Source organism: Triturus cristatus, chromosome 4_2, assembly GCF_964204655.1.
Source record: "Triturus cristatus chromosome 4_2, aTriCri1.1, whole genome shotgun sequence".
Taxonomy (NCBI): Eukaryota; Metazoa; Chordata; class Amphibia; order Caudata; family Salamandridae; genus Triturus; species Triturus cristatus.
The window spans coordinates 214,090,580-214,108,860 of NC_140586.1; the positions used below are offsets into that span (position 1 = coordinate 214,090,580).

The 18,281-nt window shown below is 47.7% G+C and overlaps 1 protein-coding gene across 10 annotated transcripts in view; it reads right to left on the reverse strand.

Moving 5' to 3' along the window:
* TNRC6B (trinucleotide repeat containing adaptor 6B) overlaps positions 1-18,281 on the reverse strand; it is a 1,192,955-nt gene that overhangs the window by 457,851 nt on the left and 716,823 nt on the right. For 8 of the 10 annotated variants that reach the window (XM_085601248.1, XM_085601251.1, XM_085601245.1 and 5 more), the window contains 5 exons: positions 17,845-18,029; positions 17,148-17,222; positions 16,870-16,915; positions 1,424-1,572; positions 572-742 (listed from right to left, as the gene is read on the reverse strand). In XM_085601248.1, the coding sequence (XP_085457374.1) occupies positions 572-742; positions 1,424-1,572; positions 16,870-16,915; positions 17,148-17,222; positions 17,845-18,029 (626 nt within the window). The remainder of the gene's footprint in view (positions 1-571; positions 743-1,423; positions 1,573-16,869; positions 16,916-17,147; positions 17,223-17,844; positions 18,030-18,281) is intronic. The other 2 variants (XM_085601247.1, XM_085601246.1) reach the window with 1 other exon arrangement.

An 18,281-nucleotide genomic window follows, 5' to 3' on the forward strand; every position in this document is an offset into this window, starting at 1 on the left:
CTTTCAATACATCATCCTTGACCACCTAAGGAAGGAGCGGCCATTTTATATTTTCATAAGACATGATTCTCTCCTATGACCACGGTTATCTGTGTTCATTAAGTGGTGGAGGAGTTCAGGTAACCTGTGAAATATACATCATAAACATCAAATATTGTCTTCTTTCCATCATAGGAACCATCTCAGGGCAACTAAACTGGTTAGTGTGGTGTACAATTTAGTAACTAGCACCCAGGGGCCATTGATCGCATGTGAGCATTTAAAACTTAATACCAGTACATAGCATAAATGAAACAATGGAAAATGTTGGCAGTAGATAGATGTGCCATTCAGTCCTGTGCATGAGTGATGGGAAATGGTGTACTCTGGGCAATCTTTGACTTAGCATGGCATCAGCTGCATCCTTGTCTAGGTCAGTCATGGCAAGTGTCCCAACATCGCTACCATTGTATAAAAGAAATTAAGGTATGCAAAGGTGATAAAATAAAGCCCAAGATGTGGTCAGCGCCAAGCAAGGAAGTGAGACATGTCTCTTTGCACCCGCAAGGCACCCAAAAAGTAGCATCCTTACTTGTCTGGCAGCGAAGTTTTGGGGGTTGAGCCCAGAGCCGATTGCGCCCAAGCCGACGGAGGGCAGTGTGGAGCCGGAAGGGGAGTGCTTGTAACTTGGGGAGGGGGAGAAGGGAGAGCAGGCCACCTCATCCCCAAGGCACCCGTCTTGATTGGAGAAAGGCAGAGTCAGCTGGAGAGGGAGGCAGTTGAGCAGGTGATGGTTAGTCAAGCAACAGAGCCCAAGAGGAGAGACAGGAAAGGGTGGATGGGACGGAAGGATGAAAGGAGAGAAAAAGGCCAGTGTGAGTAGCATTGTGAATGCAGCATTATCAAAACCCCAGCCTGAAAAGCACAGTGCATGTCTTCAAACTAGATGGTCACAAATTAGGTGAGTTTAAGACGAGACATTTCTTAAAGTTCAACACACCATTCATACTCCTGAGGGGGGACAAGAGAAGGAGGCCCTGCTTTATTTTCCCAATAGGTCTGCAAGAGTGACAGGGCTCCAGTGCCCAGAACACTCACCTAGAGTAATTCAGAATACCTTCTCAATGTCTATGCAATGGGGCATAATCTACAATAACATACATGGGGAGCAGTTCGTCATGAGAAAAAAAATGCAGCAATACAGCAAGGCACTCAGCAGATAAGGGAAAGTCAATAGACAGTCAGTGACTGGACAGGGGCAGTCGGCAGACATCCAAGAACCAGGCAAGGGGCAGCTAGAGGACAACCAGAGTCAAGGGGAGGAAGAAAAGGAAAAAAGAGTAATGTTGGAAGGCTCGATGCAGAAGTACAAAGAGGTAGCCACCATGATCCTCCTCAGGGTGAATATGCGCTTTACACAAACACAAGTTTTGTTATGACTCACCTTCTCATAGTAAGGCCCATTGTCATTCACTCCCAAGTCTTTGGAATTAGGTGGACGGAAGCCAGAGCGATCCTTCCTCAAATTGTCATTATAATCCCCGAGATTCAGACCCCGCTTGTCGGTGTCAAACTTTTTATCAGCAAGGCCACCTGCAGGAAAAGCAGACAGTGAGTCGGGGGAGGGGGCGGTTTGGGTGTCTACATTAGTGACTTGTAGCTCACTGTCTGGCAAACTTTGGTATCAACACTGGAGCAAAATGTCTCTTTCAACCATTGTTTCCAATGAAAATTAGAACAATGCCACACAATGGGACCATATCCTCTTCAAGTTGGATACTTGGCGTGAACAGAACAGACTCTTGCCAACAGTCCAAGTCTGGGAGGCTGAAGTTAACTGCATATCCATAGATAAATTGGTGGTTCGACAGATTTATTATCACTAAAACAAGATTTTCTCCAACTACATGCAGGACCCTTAAACAATATACAAATCTGAAAAGGTTACTTACGTTTAACAATATGCTTGTAGTTTCTAGTGCTGTAGGTTCACATGCTGTGCACATACTTGCTTTGTGGTGTTTAACTAGGAACGCTAAACGTTTTTTTTCTTACAAAGCAGTGGTTTTGAGAGGACTCGCAATACTTTCCAGAAACCCAGAATGCAACAGCAAAGACTCCACCTCAGATTATGTTCTTGCCTTAGGATAAGATGTTATGGAGGTGCAAGTAATTTTGAATTCTGTACACAGTGAAAATTAAATGTGCAATGAAAACGCAGGTGAAATTTCTCTTACCAGAGGCATTTTACTGCCATGCCATCCGAGGTGGTTAGGGCATAAGTGAAGCTGTAAATGGTTTGTTAGTGACATAAAATATTCCCTTCTGCAGAATGTGCTGCTGTAGATCTATGCATGTACTAAAAACTAGTACCCAGATACCCATGACATCTTGCAAGCAGAGACTGAAGCTGCTTGGAATAAACCTTTAAAAACAGTTTGTACAACTGGTGCTTCCTGAGAGAAATGAATAGCCACACAATAGTGTGGGATAAACGTGCAAATGGAACGCTAAATGAACCGCATTTAAATCTAACCGGGAGGCTTTGCCATGTGGCTCCGCGCTGACTTCATTCTGCTCTCGAAATGAATTAGGGAGCCTACATTTTTTTTTATAAAAACACTTCTGGGTGCTAATGTCTGTTGCTTTCCAAGGAAAATGCGCTCAGGTTGACCAGCTCAATCACCAGGCATGTAGGTGGACGCACTAGAGATCCGGGTGTAGAACCTGCCCTTGAGAAGAGGAGGTCACTGAGGGAGATGGAGCTAAAGTCACATGGAGAGGTGAATGCTGTCTGCATACCACGCCCTTCATGGCTAGTCCAGGGCAATTAAGGTTAATTGGTCCCAGTCGAGGCAAATCTCTTCCTCAACACACAAGGAATCAAGGGTAAGGGGGGGGGGGAGGCACAGCAAAATGAAGAGTTCCACTTTCATCTAAAAGCCTTTCCTCCAACGGGTAGCACGTGTTCTGATGAGGCAGAATTGGGGCTCCTTTCCTGTGGTGACTAGGGAGAGGATGAGGAAGAGGCGGGACTAAGGGTAGGGCACGTTTTCCTCTGCATTGTCTCTATAGGGGGTGGTTGCCCATTTCTGCTGAGTTGCATACTGTTGATGCCCTTGAAATGAGAAGAATTTACTAAGTCTGCAAAACGTCTTAAATTCCTGTAATGCCTGGATTGGGACTGCAGACGGAGGGATCTTGGTGTAGCTTTACTCTCTTTGGATCTCTCAAATGCTGAGTCCACCTTAACACCGAAGAGGAAGATCCATTGAATGGCAAGTCCATGTGTGTTGTCCTTGAGTCCTGAGAGAAGCCAGAGTTCCACAACCAGGCGTATCTATGTTGAGAGACCAAAGTCCCCATTGCTCGAGCCACGGCATTCGTAGTATCAAAGCCAGCATCTATCACCTTCTTTGCAGTGGTTTGGTCAACAATTATGAGCTCTGTGGAGTGTGCCTGAATCTCAGAAGACGAGAGAGGACTGCTAAGACTGTTTGAGCAGAGTCCAGTAGGGCATGCACATAGCTTACCATAAGTCAGGCGGTATTGATGGACTTGGAAGCCATACTTCATCGGCAAAACCTTTTTGGCATATTGTGGATTCTCTGACTCCCCAACAGATGGTGTGGAAGGAAACAATCCTGGAGTCAATTAGGAGGAACAATAACCTTGGACTACCAGGCTTTCTCGAGATGGATGTGTAGACAAAAAGTCTGGGTCTCCGGGGTTGTTTTGTAACAACGAGCTATTGTCTGCATACAGCCATGGAAGTAGTTTTCTCCAAGATAGTTAAGATAAGTTACGTCAGCGCTTCATTAAAAAGAAGTAGCGGCTCTGTAGAATGGGAAGCAGAATGAAGCACAACTGAGAATGTTGGATTTTAATTCTATTGATGTAATTTGTAAATCCAGCATTTCTACTTCTATGTCACTTCAGGGAGAGAAAGACCCGTAGGGGAGAACAGTTACCCACTACAGGGAGCTATTGAAGCCACTTGCATTTTTCAAGTTTAAGTCTGGGTCCTTCAGAATGTGCACAGTACCTTCTACAGAAGCTAAATCTTCCTGGGGTCTGCTTCTCTGAATACAAATCTTTCTTCCACTAGCCTCTGTGCTTCCAGTCTATAGAGATGAAGCATAAGAGGCAGAGTCGCCAGTGGCACTGATGATGCGGTTTGTGGAGCCATTTGAGTAGGTTCCGGCGCTGGAGACCAGTTGTGGTCTGAAGGTGATGAGGCCAGAACAGGTAAAGGAGGCGTTGATTCCCGCATCTGAGCTGTCGGCGAAAGGGTTGTAGATGCCTAGGACACTTGAGGCAACATGAATAATGGTGTGAAGTGTGCCGATTGATAAGCCACCGGAAAAACTCCCCAAGGAATAGGCCAGCTGTCCCATGGGCCAGCCGGCGCTCCAGAGGGGATCATAGCTCTATTAAACATACAGAACATTGCATTCAAGAAAAATGTAAGTTCCGTTCCAGGTGCTGGAAACTCTGGGTATGGGTGCCCAGACTGGGGCCATAGAGTCGCATCACAAAAGGAATATTGGCTAGAACCAATGGCAGGTAGAACGAAGCCGCGGCATCAATCTTCTGAGTCACTCTGGTTCCAATGCAGGACGAAGTGGAAGGTCTTGGCGACTTCTAGAAATTCCAAGTTGTGATTCGTGTTGTTTCTTTTTCTTATGCTTCTTGTTAGATTTTGAAGAATGGAGCGATGGAGGTTTAGATATTGGTTGTGATTTCCGAAGTCTCTGCCATTCATAGCGTATTCTGGTCAGGAACATCTTGGCTTCCTTAAGTGTCTTGGGATGCATTTTAAAATAGGATTTGCAGCGCTGGTGCGGTCAGAGCTCAGGCACCAGAGACCGATGGTAAGAGGGTCTGTGCGGGACATCTGACCCTCGCACTCTAAACATGGCTTGAACCCGGTTTGTTTTGGCAGTGACAGTCTATAGAAAATTGCACCTGAAAAGCTTGGGGGGAAAAACAAACAAAAAACACACACAAAAAAAAGTCGAGAAATCAAATAAAAACAATCCTGAGGACAGTGGATGAGCTTTGGATTGCTTCGATGGTACAGAAAAAAAAAAGAATTGAGATCAGCTCGACGAGGACGCTATAAGGCTCCAGTGATGTCATAAGAAGTTGCGTGTAATCTCATGATGGAGCGGTTGCTCCCCTAAAGGAGTGGGAGAGCTATTTGAAAGTTTCAAGAGCCAGACGGATGCCAGGGATAGTCAAAAGGTGAGGAATCTGCAGGGGCAAGTATCCATCAGAAGAGATATTTATCTGAATCAGAATACAAAAGGTGAGTTAAGAGTTGAGTGGGTACTTGTGCTTCAAGGGAGGTCACTTTCCTCTTGTTAGGGAAAAGTAATGCATTGATTTCCTCTGTACTTACAGCCAATGTAAGCATATTGTTTTGTGTAGTGGCTGTGAGGGGTACGAAAACCGAGCAATATGACCTGTGTGAAGATCTACGAAAATAATATTGTTGTACATCCAGCTGTGTTGTCTGAGGGACATGGGTCCTCTCCAGCCCATGTGTGGAGGCTTGATCCATATTCAAAGAGAACGACCTGAAGCTGATTTTGAACTGGGATTTCTATGCATCTTGACTACTCTAGAGTCAAAGGTTGTTTTAGTGCAGAGGGGTGTCAGACACCACAAGAGGCATTGACTAAAGTCAAAGCTTTTGTTTGAGGTTGCTCCCTCAAATGTATGATGTTCTTTTCCTAGCTTTGGAGTCAGGACTCCTTAGGTAGCTAATCCTCTGGGTGCTGGTACATGGCATGCTTGGGGAAGTGTCCTTTAGAGGTTGAGGGTGCTGCGATAGACCACGGTGGAAAGGCCCGAATCAGAGATGAGGTCCCAAGTCCTACAAGCAGGCTTCACTGGGCCACTGTAGAACCTTGGTCTCCGGAGGTAGAGTCTGCTAAAAATAGTAATTGGGCACTGCTCCAGTTGGGCATGCAGATTACTGGATGGGCAACCCAACTGGTTTACTGACTTCAACTCTCTGACGACCTCAGCAACTGCACCCAACGCAGACTCAATTGAGTCCTACCTTCTGTCTCTTTGGCGACACTGAAAGTTTACAGAACAGACATTGCTCAGAACCGGAGAACTTGCTTTTGAAAGTGGGGCAAAACTTAAAATGGAGACCGTTCCATAATTGGCCCTGAAACTAATCCATCTCATACGACTTCGCCCTGGGGTCTTCAGCGTGATCCCTGGTTGCGGGCTGGTGTGCTTGATTCCACTGTGTCAGGTCTCTTCTCCTCCAGTGTCAAAATCTCTCAAGGTACAGCTTTACCAAAGCACTTGAAACACAGCTGAACCGGATGGTGGAAAAAAATCCCAATCTGAGGTGGTGTCTGGGTGCTGCTGTACTATGGATTTCAAGGGAGACCTCACAAGTCATCTTGAAAGAGCTTCAAGAAAAACTTGTAAAATTCCAAGCCCTATAGAGGAGTATGCACATCATGTACTCTACTGCAGCACAAGGGCCAAAAAAGGAAAATATTACTTACCCGTAACCATGTGTTCTTGGCATGTAGAGCTGTAGATTCACATGCTTTGCAGACTCCTGCCATCTAGTGTTGGGTCTGGATGTTTGCAAGTTGTTTTTCTTCGAAGAAGTATTTTCCAGTAAAGAAGTAAGGTGACTGCTTCTTTCGGTGATAATGCGCATGGGCATCAACTCCATTGTTAGATTGTTTTCCCGCAAGAGGGTGAGAATGGAGTAAGTGAGTGTGGTACAGAGATGCCCATGCATTTGTAATGTGAATAAGAACTGTATTAGCCACAGGTGTCCGAGGAGGAGGCATGTGAATCTACAGCTGTACATGCCAAGAACAGATGCTTACATGTAAGTAACAATCTGTTCGAGGCATGTGTGCTGCCGATACACATGGTTTGCAGAGACTGTATGGCAGGATTTTCCCAAAGCGGTGGCTAACCAATGGGTGTATCAATTGTTTGATAAGGAAAATGCTACTTACGAAGTAAGAATCTGTACTTGGCATGTAGAGCTGTAGAGTCACATGCTGTGCATAGATCGCCATCAAGTGTTGGGTCCAGATGTTTACACTCTTTCTTTTAAGAAGTCTTTCTAGTTACGATGTAGGTGACTCCTACTTTCAGTGTCAGTGAGCATGGGCATTAACTCCATCTTCAGATTGTTTTCCCGCAGAGGGTGAGAATGGAGTAGTAGTAAAGAAGCACAAGTTACTACTTGTGTAACGATATATCTGTAAGAGACATTAGTTAGTGATAGATTACTTACCTTAGAATATCCCCAGGCGCCAGACTGGATCCGGAAAGTTTTGCTAGCAGTACCCCTGCACGTCAGTAGGTGGCATCGTGCAGCTCCGCGTCCGCCGCTGGCGTCGCAAGCACCGAGATGACGTCACAGAGACTACTTAGGCGCCACCCATGCACGCTGACGTAAGATCTGTACACGACTTTCCGCGCCAGGAACGCAGAGCCATGCAAGAAACTGACCACTGGTGTCAAGAAACTAGGGCTCTGAGAGGGATGACCTTAACCCTAAAATCAGTTCGCAGAACGGGGCGGATGGGTGGGGTGGTAAGGAATCTATCACTAACTAATGTCTCTTACAGATATATTGTTATACAAGTAGTAACTTGTGCATCTGAAAGAGACACTTTAGCAATAGATTCCTTACCTTAGAATAGATACCCCAGCAATACCAACCCCGGTGGTGGGTCTGCGAACAGAATCACACCAGAAAGTCATGGAGAACAGAACGGCCAAAGAAGCCGTCTCTCCGGACTTGACTGTCAAGGAAGTAATGCTTGGTAAACGGGTGCAGTGAGGCCCACGTAGCTGCCTGACAAATGTCCTGCAAGGCAACGCTGCATCCCAAGGCAGTAGTGGCTGCCGTTACCCTGGTAGAATGGGCACGCAGCCCCACAGGAGGCTCCTTCTTAGCCGAGTACCATGCTTTGATGCAAAGAACGACCCACCGAGAGATGGTCCGTTTGTACATGGCCCGACCGTTTTTGGTGCCCACGTAGCCAACAAAGAGCTGGTCATCCACCCAGAATTGCTGTGTGCGCTTCAGATAGAACGAGAGTGCACGTTTTGGGTCCAGATGGTGGAGCCTCTCCTCCTCTTTTGAAGGATGCTGAGGCGGAAAGAAGGTGGGAAAAGTGATGGTCTGCCCAATGTGGAAGGGCGTGACAACCTTTGGCAAAAAATAAGGACCGGTCCTTAAAACCACCTTGTCTGGATGAACAGAAAGTAAGTTTGTAAGAAAGAGCCTGAAGCGCATTCACTCTTCTGGCAGAGGTGACAGCTACCAGGAAAGCCGTCTTAAGAGTGAGAAGACGCAAAGGACAGGTATGAAGGGGCTCGAAGGGAGCAGACATAAGATATGTCAAGATAAGGTTTAAGTCCCACTGAGGCATTTTGAACGGCACGGGAGGAAACGTGTGCTTAATGTCTTTTAGGAAACGGTTAATAACCGGGGACTTAAAAAGAGAAGGCTGATCTGGAAGCCGTAAAAAGGCGGAGATGGCCAAAAGATAACCTTTGATAGTGCCCAGAGGAGAGCACTGCTGGGCCAAAGAAAGAAGGAACAGAAGACTTCGGAAAGTGGGGCAGAAAGGGGCTCCACAGCCTTAGCTGTGGTCCATGCCATAAACGTGTTCCACCGGCAGGCGAACACCGTCTTAGTGAAGGGACGCCTGGCAGCCAGAATGACAACACAGACTTCGGGAGGAAGATCAAAAGTTGTCAACTGTCGCCGCTCAATCTCCATGCATAGAGGTGGAGGTTCGACAGGTTCGGGTGGAGGAACGTGCCCAGCTGCTGCGACAGAAGATCCTCCTGAAGAGGCAGTCGGGTCGGGGGATCGGTCGCCATGCTGAGTAGCTCGGGATACCAGTATCTTCGTGCCCAATACGGAGCCACAAGGATGACTTGGGCCCGGTCGCGCCGAATCTTCTTCAGCACTCTGGGCAGAAGTGGTAAAGGCAGAAAGGCGTACAATAGACCGCAACTCCACTCGCGACGAAAAGCGTTGCCGAGCGAGTGTCACCTTGGAAATTCCAACGTGCAGAACTGAAGATATTGCGCGTTCTCTTCGGTGGCGAATAGATCTAACCAAGGCTCTCCTCACTACTGAAAGAGACCTTGCACCACCTCCGAGTGAAGACGCCATTCGTGATCCATCAAACACCGGCGGCTGAGTTCGTCCGCCCTGGCGTTCAGAGAACCTGCCAGGTGTTGAACCATCAAGGTGATGCCTTGATGTTCCAGCCATGTTCAGAGGCGCAGTGGACACTTGTCCAGGACCCCACCCCGCCCTGTTTGTTGCAATCCCACATGGCGGTGGTGTTGTCCGTGAACACCTGCACCACACTGTGAGAAAGTGCCATCTTTCATGCATGGTATGCCCCCACTTTTTGCTGAATTGCTGAATGACTTGAGTGTGCCCTGGGTTCCTGCCAATCAGGTGGCCAGGGCCTATGTTACTTCCCTAAACCAAAACCTCCAACCCAAATTGGCAAAGCCTGGCCACATGTCAGCCCCTGGTAAATGGTACCCTAGGTACCCAGGGCCTTGAAACCAGGGAAGGCCTCTAAGGGCTGCAGCACTCATTGTGCCACCCTTAGAGGCCCTGTACCCTAAAACACAGGTGCAGGGAGCTTGTCAAATACGAACTCCACAGCACCATAATGGCAACACTGAAGACTGAGAAGTTTGGTATCAAACTGCTCAGCACATTAAACCCACACCGATGCCAGTGTGGGATTTAATGTACCAAACACCACAGAGGGAATCTTAGAGATGCCCCCTGAAACCTAACCTACAATCCACGTCTTGTCTGAGAGGCTGCCACACAGCAGCCATTTTGCTGGACCCCTGGGTAGGAGAGCCCCTGCTCTCCTGGGCCTGCAACAATGCACATCCTGGGCGAGGTGCTAGATCTCCTCCCCCAGGATGGGCAGGGGGAAGTTTCAAAGGCATGCCACCTCTGTGGGATTCCCCAGGCCACTTGCAACCCCCACTCTGGCGGGAAGCTTGGCCGGAAACCCCAAATAAGGACAGGGGATGTACCAGCCTGCCAACCCCACCACTCAGGTGGGGGAGGCGAGGTGAAGCACATCTCAGGGCGCTCGCCATCTTGACGATGGGAGGCCCTGCCCAATCAGGACTAGGCTACTGCCCCCAACCCATAGGAGAGTGGCAGAATAGGGGGTGTACCCACCCCAGGACAGGGACCCATTGGTCCCTGCCCTTTACCTACCTGTAACGCCCCTAAATCTAGTATTTAGGGGCACCCTGAACCTTCCTTCCCCAGATTCCAAAATACAAAGAGCAAGAAGAAAGAAGACCTGCCCTGCAGCTGCTAAGAAGAGGAAGACACCAACTGCTTTGGCCCCAGCCCTACCGGCCTGTCAACCCTCGAACCTGCTCCTGCTCCAACCCGGCATCTCTTGTGGCCAGCAACCTCACAAACCCCGGAGGACCTGGCTACCTTTTGGCTCTAAGCCCCTGGGACTCCCATGAGTAGAGGCTCTACTCAAAATCTGCTTCTAATCCCTGGCATCATCCCGGAACCGCAAACCCTTCACACTCTGCACCCGCCAAGCCTGGCCTGTGCCGGAGTGAACAAAGACCACGAGGATGACCCCACGGCGACTGTGATCCCGAGTCCGGCACCCAAGGACATCCCTCAATGCTCTTAACGACACCTGCAGCCTCAGAACCAGGTACCCCCCCACCGCGATCAATAGAGGGTAAGATTTCCCGACACCAAAAGGCACCCCTGCACTTGGCGCCCCGCGGCCCCCTGTGCCCAACTCCTGGGTACCTACCTATCCTCCAACTAACCTCTCAAAGAGGTGGTGGCACCTGAAGAATCTTCGTCCCCGAGCATGCAGTCTTTTTCTAAACTGGAGCTTTCCCATTGAAATCAATTGAGCGCCCGAAGGCTCAAAAGCACCCTGCACCTTGCCGCCCGAGTGGCCCTGGCAGTGTAACCTTTGCACCTATCTACTTCCCCATTTTCCCTGAGCAAGTGAACAGGAGCCCAGCTCCCATAGCCGCGTGGCCTGCTAGTCAGCAGCCACCAACCAAGGCCACCCTGCCTCCCATAGGATAACATTGGGCCTAACTCACTCTGCACCCGGCTGCCCCTGTGCCGCTGAGGGTGTAACAACTGTTCCTACCTGACCCTGGGAGACCCCCGAGTCTGTGCCCAGAACCTTAACTTTGCCAGGCGAGTACTTACCTGAAAGCCGATAACTCAATTTTCTCCATAGGGTAAGATTGACTGGTTTTTCCTGAAATTTCTTCTAAGAGTGGACTTTTCAAAACTTAAAATATTCACAAAAAATCAGCCGAGTAACGAAAACGAAAATACTCACCTGCTATTAGGTGAGCTTCCAGTGCTGGATCTTGGTGCCCAACACTGACCCTGAAAAATGTTCACAACCGTACTTACCAGTAACCCAATTTTCTTCCATAGGAAACCATTGACTTTTTCTGTGAAATTTCTTCTATCGATTTCTGCAAACTTCAAATATGCTTTAAAAATCTAATATAGCAAGAACATCCAAAGTAAAGACTAGCTCCATCCTCGCTAGACTGATCATGGCAAAGGAAGGACGCGCAGCAAGGCGCCCCAGACATACCTCTATATCGCCGCATGCGAACCCTTCAGAACAGTCCCTAAATTGGAGACCAACTGGAAAGATAATAACAATAATGGTAAAAAGGGAATTAAATAACGTAAAAGAGAAAAGGAAAAGAAAAGGAGGAGGAGGGTGGGAAAGGGAACGGAAAGAGAGGGGCTGGAGTAGAGCGAGGGGGGTCGACGGGGGGGGGGGGGGAAGGAATGTCATCAAAACTATCCTCAGCCCATGGAGGCTGGGAGGGCCCAGTATTTCAAAGGCAGGGGTCTCCCCCCGCTCAGAGGGTGGCAGAGGCGAACCCAAATCACCTATCATTCAGCGACCCCCAGAAGCCCCCTGGATCCGCAGGACACCGCGCATCGTCGAAGAGCCGCTGGGCCCGAAGTCATGGTGGTTGCAATCGAGCATGTTCCAAGCGCCCTAGGTGGTCCACCAAAGGCTTCCAGAGTTTCTCGAAGTGAGTGTCGTGGAACTGAAGACATGCCGTGAGCAGCTCCATCGCCACCACATGCCACAGGAGAGTGAACCATACGTTTATGGAGGGCGTCTCCGCCTTTTTCCAATAGAGGGCCACCGTCTGTTTGGCAGCACTTAGCATGTGGAGGCTCAGGTGCCGATCACGACCCGTCATGGCTCGCGTGTTCGCTGGTCTGAGGCCCAGTACCACCACCAACAGGTCCGCAGGCAGGGGGTATCCCAGAACCCGTTTGATATGGCTTAAAACTTCCTTCCAAAAGATAGCCAGGAGGGGGCATGTCCACCAAATATGGATAAAGTCACCCAGTGCCTGCGTGCAGCGCCAACATAGGGGGGGATGTCGTGGGGAACATTTTCTGAAGCCGGGCAGGGGTGTAGTACCATTGAGTCATCACCTTGTAGGCCGACTCCTGCTGGGGAATGCTACGTAAGATTTTCGGAATATCCCTCCAGAGCCTGGCCCACTGAGGGGGAGTAACACCTGAGCCGGGAACAGTCTGCCAACGCAGTTGGTAAGGGTGGGGGTCCGGACGCTGCGACCGCTGTAACACCCCGTAGATGCGGGAAATCAGTCCCTTATACGCCCCAAACGTACGGGCGAGCTGTTCGAACGGGGTGAAGGGTCGCGTGGATCTATTGGCAAAGGGACATTGTCATCATCATCAGGCTGCGTATGAGGAGATCCCTGTGGTGTTATGTGTAGTGGATCTGAGCCTGGCAGTTGTGGTGAAGATGGTGGAGGGGATGGCAAAGTAGGATGGATAGGACTTGTAGCTATGTACTTTTTAATTAGAATCTTATATCCAGTGTCCTCCTCTGAACGGACTTTACTTTTGGAAGGAGTTTTTGCTAAAATATGCCCAGTATCTGGATAATATATAGTTTTTTCTGTTTCGGATCTAATCTGTCCTTCATAACATCTAAGATCGGTTCTGGGGGATCTTGAAGATCTTTTGATTTCGGTGCCGAAGATTTTGGCTCCAAACTGGACTTGTCCTTTTTGTCATTTGAAGCAGAAGATTTCGGCTCCGAACTAAATTTATCTTTCAGAGCGGTATGTTATAGATCCAAAGAATGTCTGTCTCGACCCCGAGCCAGAAGGCTTGACCATTTGTTTCAGTGCAGGGCCGGAGGGCGGGGCGTTGGAAACATTGTCTTTGTGCCGACCAAGGCTTGAAGGCAGAGGTGGTGTCGAAGCTATATGTTTGTGGAAGATAGTTTATGGGGTACAGTGGCTCTTGTACTCAACACCCTGTCCCGATGGAATGTCTTCGGACTTCAATCAATCAGGGGATTATAAGCATGCTACTCACCCGTGAGGGTCTCAAGGCGCTGGGCTTCAATTTGATCTCTAGGTTGGAATCCGATTCTGTGACCGAGAAGACCTCTTCTTCCTCCACAGCTGTCGCTTTGTGTCGGATTCTTCTCCAAAGGTATCTGGAGTATGTTGAGGGCATTGGCCCTGCATTTCTCGTTGTCGAGCCCGATCTCGAAGAGTCTTTTTCGATCGGAACGACCAACAGGCCTCGCAATCTTCCTCCTTGTGCTCTGGTGAGAGGCACAAGTTGCAGACTTGGTGTAGATCGGTGCAAGGGTACTTGGAGTGGCGCAGAGGATAGAACTGAAACTAAGTCCGTTCCATCAGCAAAAGGCTGGACCGACGCGCGCCCACGATGTTTGCGACTGAAGAGGAGACTTTCCTGATCGAATGGATATGCGGAGAATTGGAAACGCGTATGGTAACAATACCATCAAGGGTACAGTCGATTGCATACCGAGGGGACCCCAAAGGACGGTTTCAAACTAGAGCACAGCATTACAAGTCTGTACCCGATGGCGGAAAGAAAAAAAATCTAACAATGGAGTTGATGCCCATGCGCACTATCACCGAAAGCAGGAGTCACCTACCTTGTGACTAGGAAAGACTTCTTCGAAGAAAAACAACTTGCAAACATCCGGACCCAACACTAGATGGCAGGAGTATGCAAAGCATGTGTATCTACAACACACATACTTCTAGCATAAGTTTTACTTCCCGCACTATTTCCTGCCCCCTTTTTTGTGTTCCTCTGGGAGATATTGCAATAATTCTTCCATTTCATCCCAGTGAGCTCCATCGTATCTGGACAACAGAACTTGCATATTAGCGATACGCCAATGGTTGGCTAATTGAGCAGCTACTCTTTTCCCAGACGCATCTATTAGTTTGGATTCTTTATCTCGAGGTTGTGCCCTCTCCTGATGTTTTCCCTATTTTGGGCATTAGAGACCACCAAGGAATCAAAAGGCAACTGACTCCTAATAAAAACTGTAAGATGGTGGGGGTTTATATTTTCTGTCCACCCTAGGTGTTAGTCTACGTGCTCAAACTGGGTCTTTAAAAATATAATTAGTATGCCTCATCATACCTTTTAACATAGGCAACATTTGTTTTGTGTTTTTTCTAAGATTTCAATTAGGAAATCTTCTAGTGCTTCCTTGTGTCAAGGTACTCCATGATAATTGGCTGCCCCAGTAATTATTTCCTGAAATGCGGTATTACCATCAGGAGGGGAATTTTTTGCTGGAAATAGATCAGGGTCTGTATCTTGAGGTAGGTCTATATTATAGTCATCCCATGGATCGGTGGTGACTGATCAAAATTATAGTCATCCTCACCTAAATCAGGATTTGTGTTAGGAGAACCTGATGATATAATGTGTAGAGGATCTATATCTGGTATAACGGGAATTGGTGAAGGGGTTTGAAGAATGTTAAAAGGGCTGGAAGCCATGACCGGTTTCGTTTTCAGAGCGATTCTGTATTCAGTGTCTGCCTTCCTTTTTGAAGGTATTACTGGTTTAGCTAGTATGTGTCCAGTGTCAGGATTTATATGAATTTTGTTCTGTTTGGGATCCAGCTTTTCTTTTCTTTTTTCTAAAATCGTCTCCAGTGGTTTTAAGGGAACACCTTTTTGTTTTGGTGCCGAAGTGTTCAGTACCGAACTGGATCTGTCCTTTTTTTCCCTTTTGATATGGAACGTTTCGGAACTGAAGGGGTATCGCCTCGGCTCGGGCCCGAGCCGGAAGGCTTGATTGTCTGTTTCGGTGCCAAGCCAGAGGCATTGGAAGCAGTCTCTCAGTGTCGACCATGGCCAACAGGCAGTGGTGGCCCAGAAGCCTTTTGTTTGGCGAAAGAAATTTGGGGGGCAAAGGTGCTTTATTATTCACGACCCTGTCCCACTGTAACTTCTTCGGACTCTAACTCAATCTACTATTCCAAGTCAGATTCTTGAATAGAGAAAGACTCCTTCTCTGACTGCCGAAGCCTCCATTTCCTCCTGCTCGGTATCTTCTCCGAAGATATCAGGTGTGTTCAATGTTCTGCCACTGCATGCCCTTCGTCGAGCCAGACAGTGCTGCAAAGTCTTTTTCGATCAGAACGATCGACAAACGCCACAATCTTCTTCCTTGTGCTCCGGTGAAAGGCACAAGTGTCAGACTTTATGCAGGTCAGTGCGCTGATACTTGGAATGGTACCAAGGACAAAATTGAAACGAGTACGTTCCATCGGCAGAAGACTGGACAATATGGAACAGAGTATAAGTCGACTGACGCGGCTGGGTCCGAAGGCCGCCAACCATGTCTTCTATACCGAAGACAGAATTTTCCTATTTTTTGAACATGCGGAGAATGGTGAAATGCATACCAAACAATACAGACTAGGGTATAGTGGGATCGCACCGAGGGAATCCCGGAGAACGGTTTCGAACTGGAGAGCTGCAAACCACGTCCGAGCCCGATGGTGGACAGAAAACAGTGTAACAATGGAGTTGATGCCAATGCGCATGATCACCGAAAGGAGGAGTCACCTTACCTCGTGACTGGAAAAGACTTCTTCGAAGAAAAACAACTTGCAAACATCCGGGCTCAACACTAGAGGGCAGAAGTATGCAAAGCATGTGTAACTACAGCACACACGCCTCAAACAAATTCTTTAAAAGGCCAATTAGGATTAAACAGCGTTTAAAACAGCAAATAGGCTGTTAGTGACATTATCATCCTTCCCTTAGAAAAGGAAAAATTAAAGCTCAGGAACAGGAGGAGGCAGAGTGAAGCAGCCAAGTCTCATTTTAAGGCAGGCTGCTCCAAACCCTGACAATGCATTGCAATGACCAGCCTCGATTCACACTTCCTCTGCCAAATAATGAACTATTGTGCTGGGCGTTGTCTTTTTTCATGCCAATAAGTAGAACATCCAAGCGTCTTTACGGCAGCACACATCTTAAGTCACTTGCTACCTTCTGAAACAGTAAAGTTTGACTTTACATACACAGTCTATTCAAGTAGAGTTATCTGACAACGGCATATAAAGTGTTCACTGCTGATAGCCAGTGTTGGATCACACCCCCAGTATCAGCTAGTGCCATACAACTTCGTCTTTCAATATGGGACCTAAATAGTCAGCTAAAACAAACACATGGTTTAAGACCACAACACAAATAATACTGATTCTACTTTAGCCCCTGAACAGTAGTTGTCAAATCCAAAATGGCCTTTGTCTCTACGAACATGAAAAGGGGATCTACCACTTACTGTCAAAAGAGGTCCAGCATTCAAGCATAAGGTGGGTGAGCAATCTCAAAATGTGCCACGGACACCTTCGAGCAGTGTGTTGGGCCCCAATTTTCCAGACTTACATCCAAGCCATGAGAAAACCCCAACACACTGCCAGCTCTGCAATGTGTGTTAGTTGTACTCACCAACAGACAAGTCCATCTTGCTGCCAGAAGGATCGTCCCCTTGATTCTGTGAGGATAACAATAGAGATATGAGGGAGTATCAGCAACTGTCAAACTAACAAGCTTGCAGGAGATTCCCCCCCACCCAAGAAGAGCAATAATCCTCCTACACGTTTTGACTTAACAGTTATTTGCTACAAACCTACTCTTGTTGCCTTCCTCACCAGTGTGTCTTGGAATACACCCTCCCAGCTTCCTTCAAAACACGGCAGTACATCACAACTGGAGGTCATACTTACCAGCAGGCCCATGCCTGAAAACTGCTTGGACAAAGGGTTGATCCACGGTTCAGCATTGCCTCCTTTCAGAGAGCCCTGTGTAAAGGAAACATACTTTGAGATAGATGTCTGCACCAACAGGAGGTCCTGCACCAGATTTACTCAATATTAAAGTCTAGGGTAAGTACAACCGCATATGTGCCAAACACAGAACAATCTAGGCCATGTTCCTCCCCATCAACTAAACATTTTGCAAATGACATGTCACAGGAAAGTGATCACCTGGTTTATCTAAGGAAATGGCAATGGAGGAAAGGGAGTGTAAAAGAAAGAGCCAGAACTTCAGTCAATGTTGCAGCCTGAATTTCTTGCAAATAGCTAGGGTAAAAATATTTGCTCAGTCTCAAAGCACAATGACATTTAAACCAGTGGCAGGAATTACTTTCTAGGAGTGACTTTTTACAAGTCGTGGTGTGTCTGGGTGCATGCGGAATATAGTAGGCTTGGCCTTGTGTGAAGTGCAAGGGGATTTTACACTTTTTGCAGGAGTTGTGATGTTTGAAAAAATAGCCTTACTCTACAGTGGAAGCTATCAAGACAACTACAAAACAAATGGTGAGCTATGGGCAGGCCCAGACATTCTGCTGCTTCTGACATCTTAATTATTTACAGCTGACTTAATCCCAGCTCAGTGCCCAAGACAAACCTTTCACCTCACCTTGATTTGTGGCTTCTTGGCACTGCCAGGCACCCAACCTGCGGCACTGTGGGAAGAGCTACTGCCTGGCGTGCCTGCACTGTTCCAGACGCCCCCTTCCTCATCTTCATCCCAGCTGCTGTGACGTGTGCCAGACACAGGTGCTCCATCACTCTCACCCCAACCATCTTGCATAGATTTTGCACCTGGAACAAAAATGTAATTCCATAACAAGACTGATAGATGAATAATGTAGCATATATGAACCTCTAGAAGCTTCATGCTGTAAAACTAGCATATTCCAAACAGGACAGGGGCTTTTTTCCCCTTCCCCATCCTCTTAGATTGAATAATAACTAGGAATCCATGATGGAGAATTAACAGTTCCCGGGTAGTCATTAAACACAATGCAGCACATATGTATACATTTTGTCAGTAACGGCTATAACCAATATGTA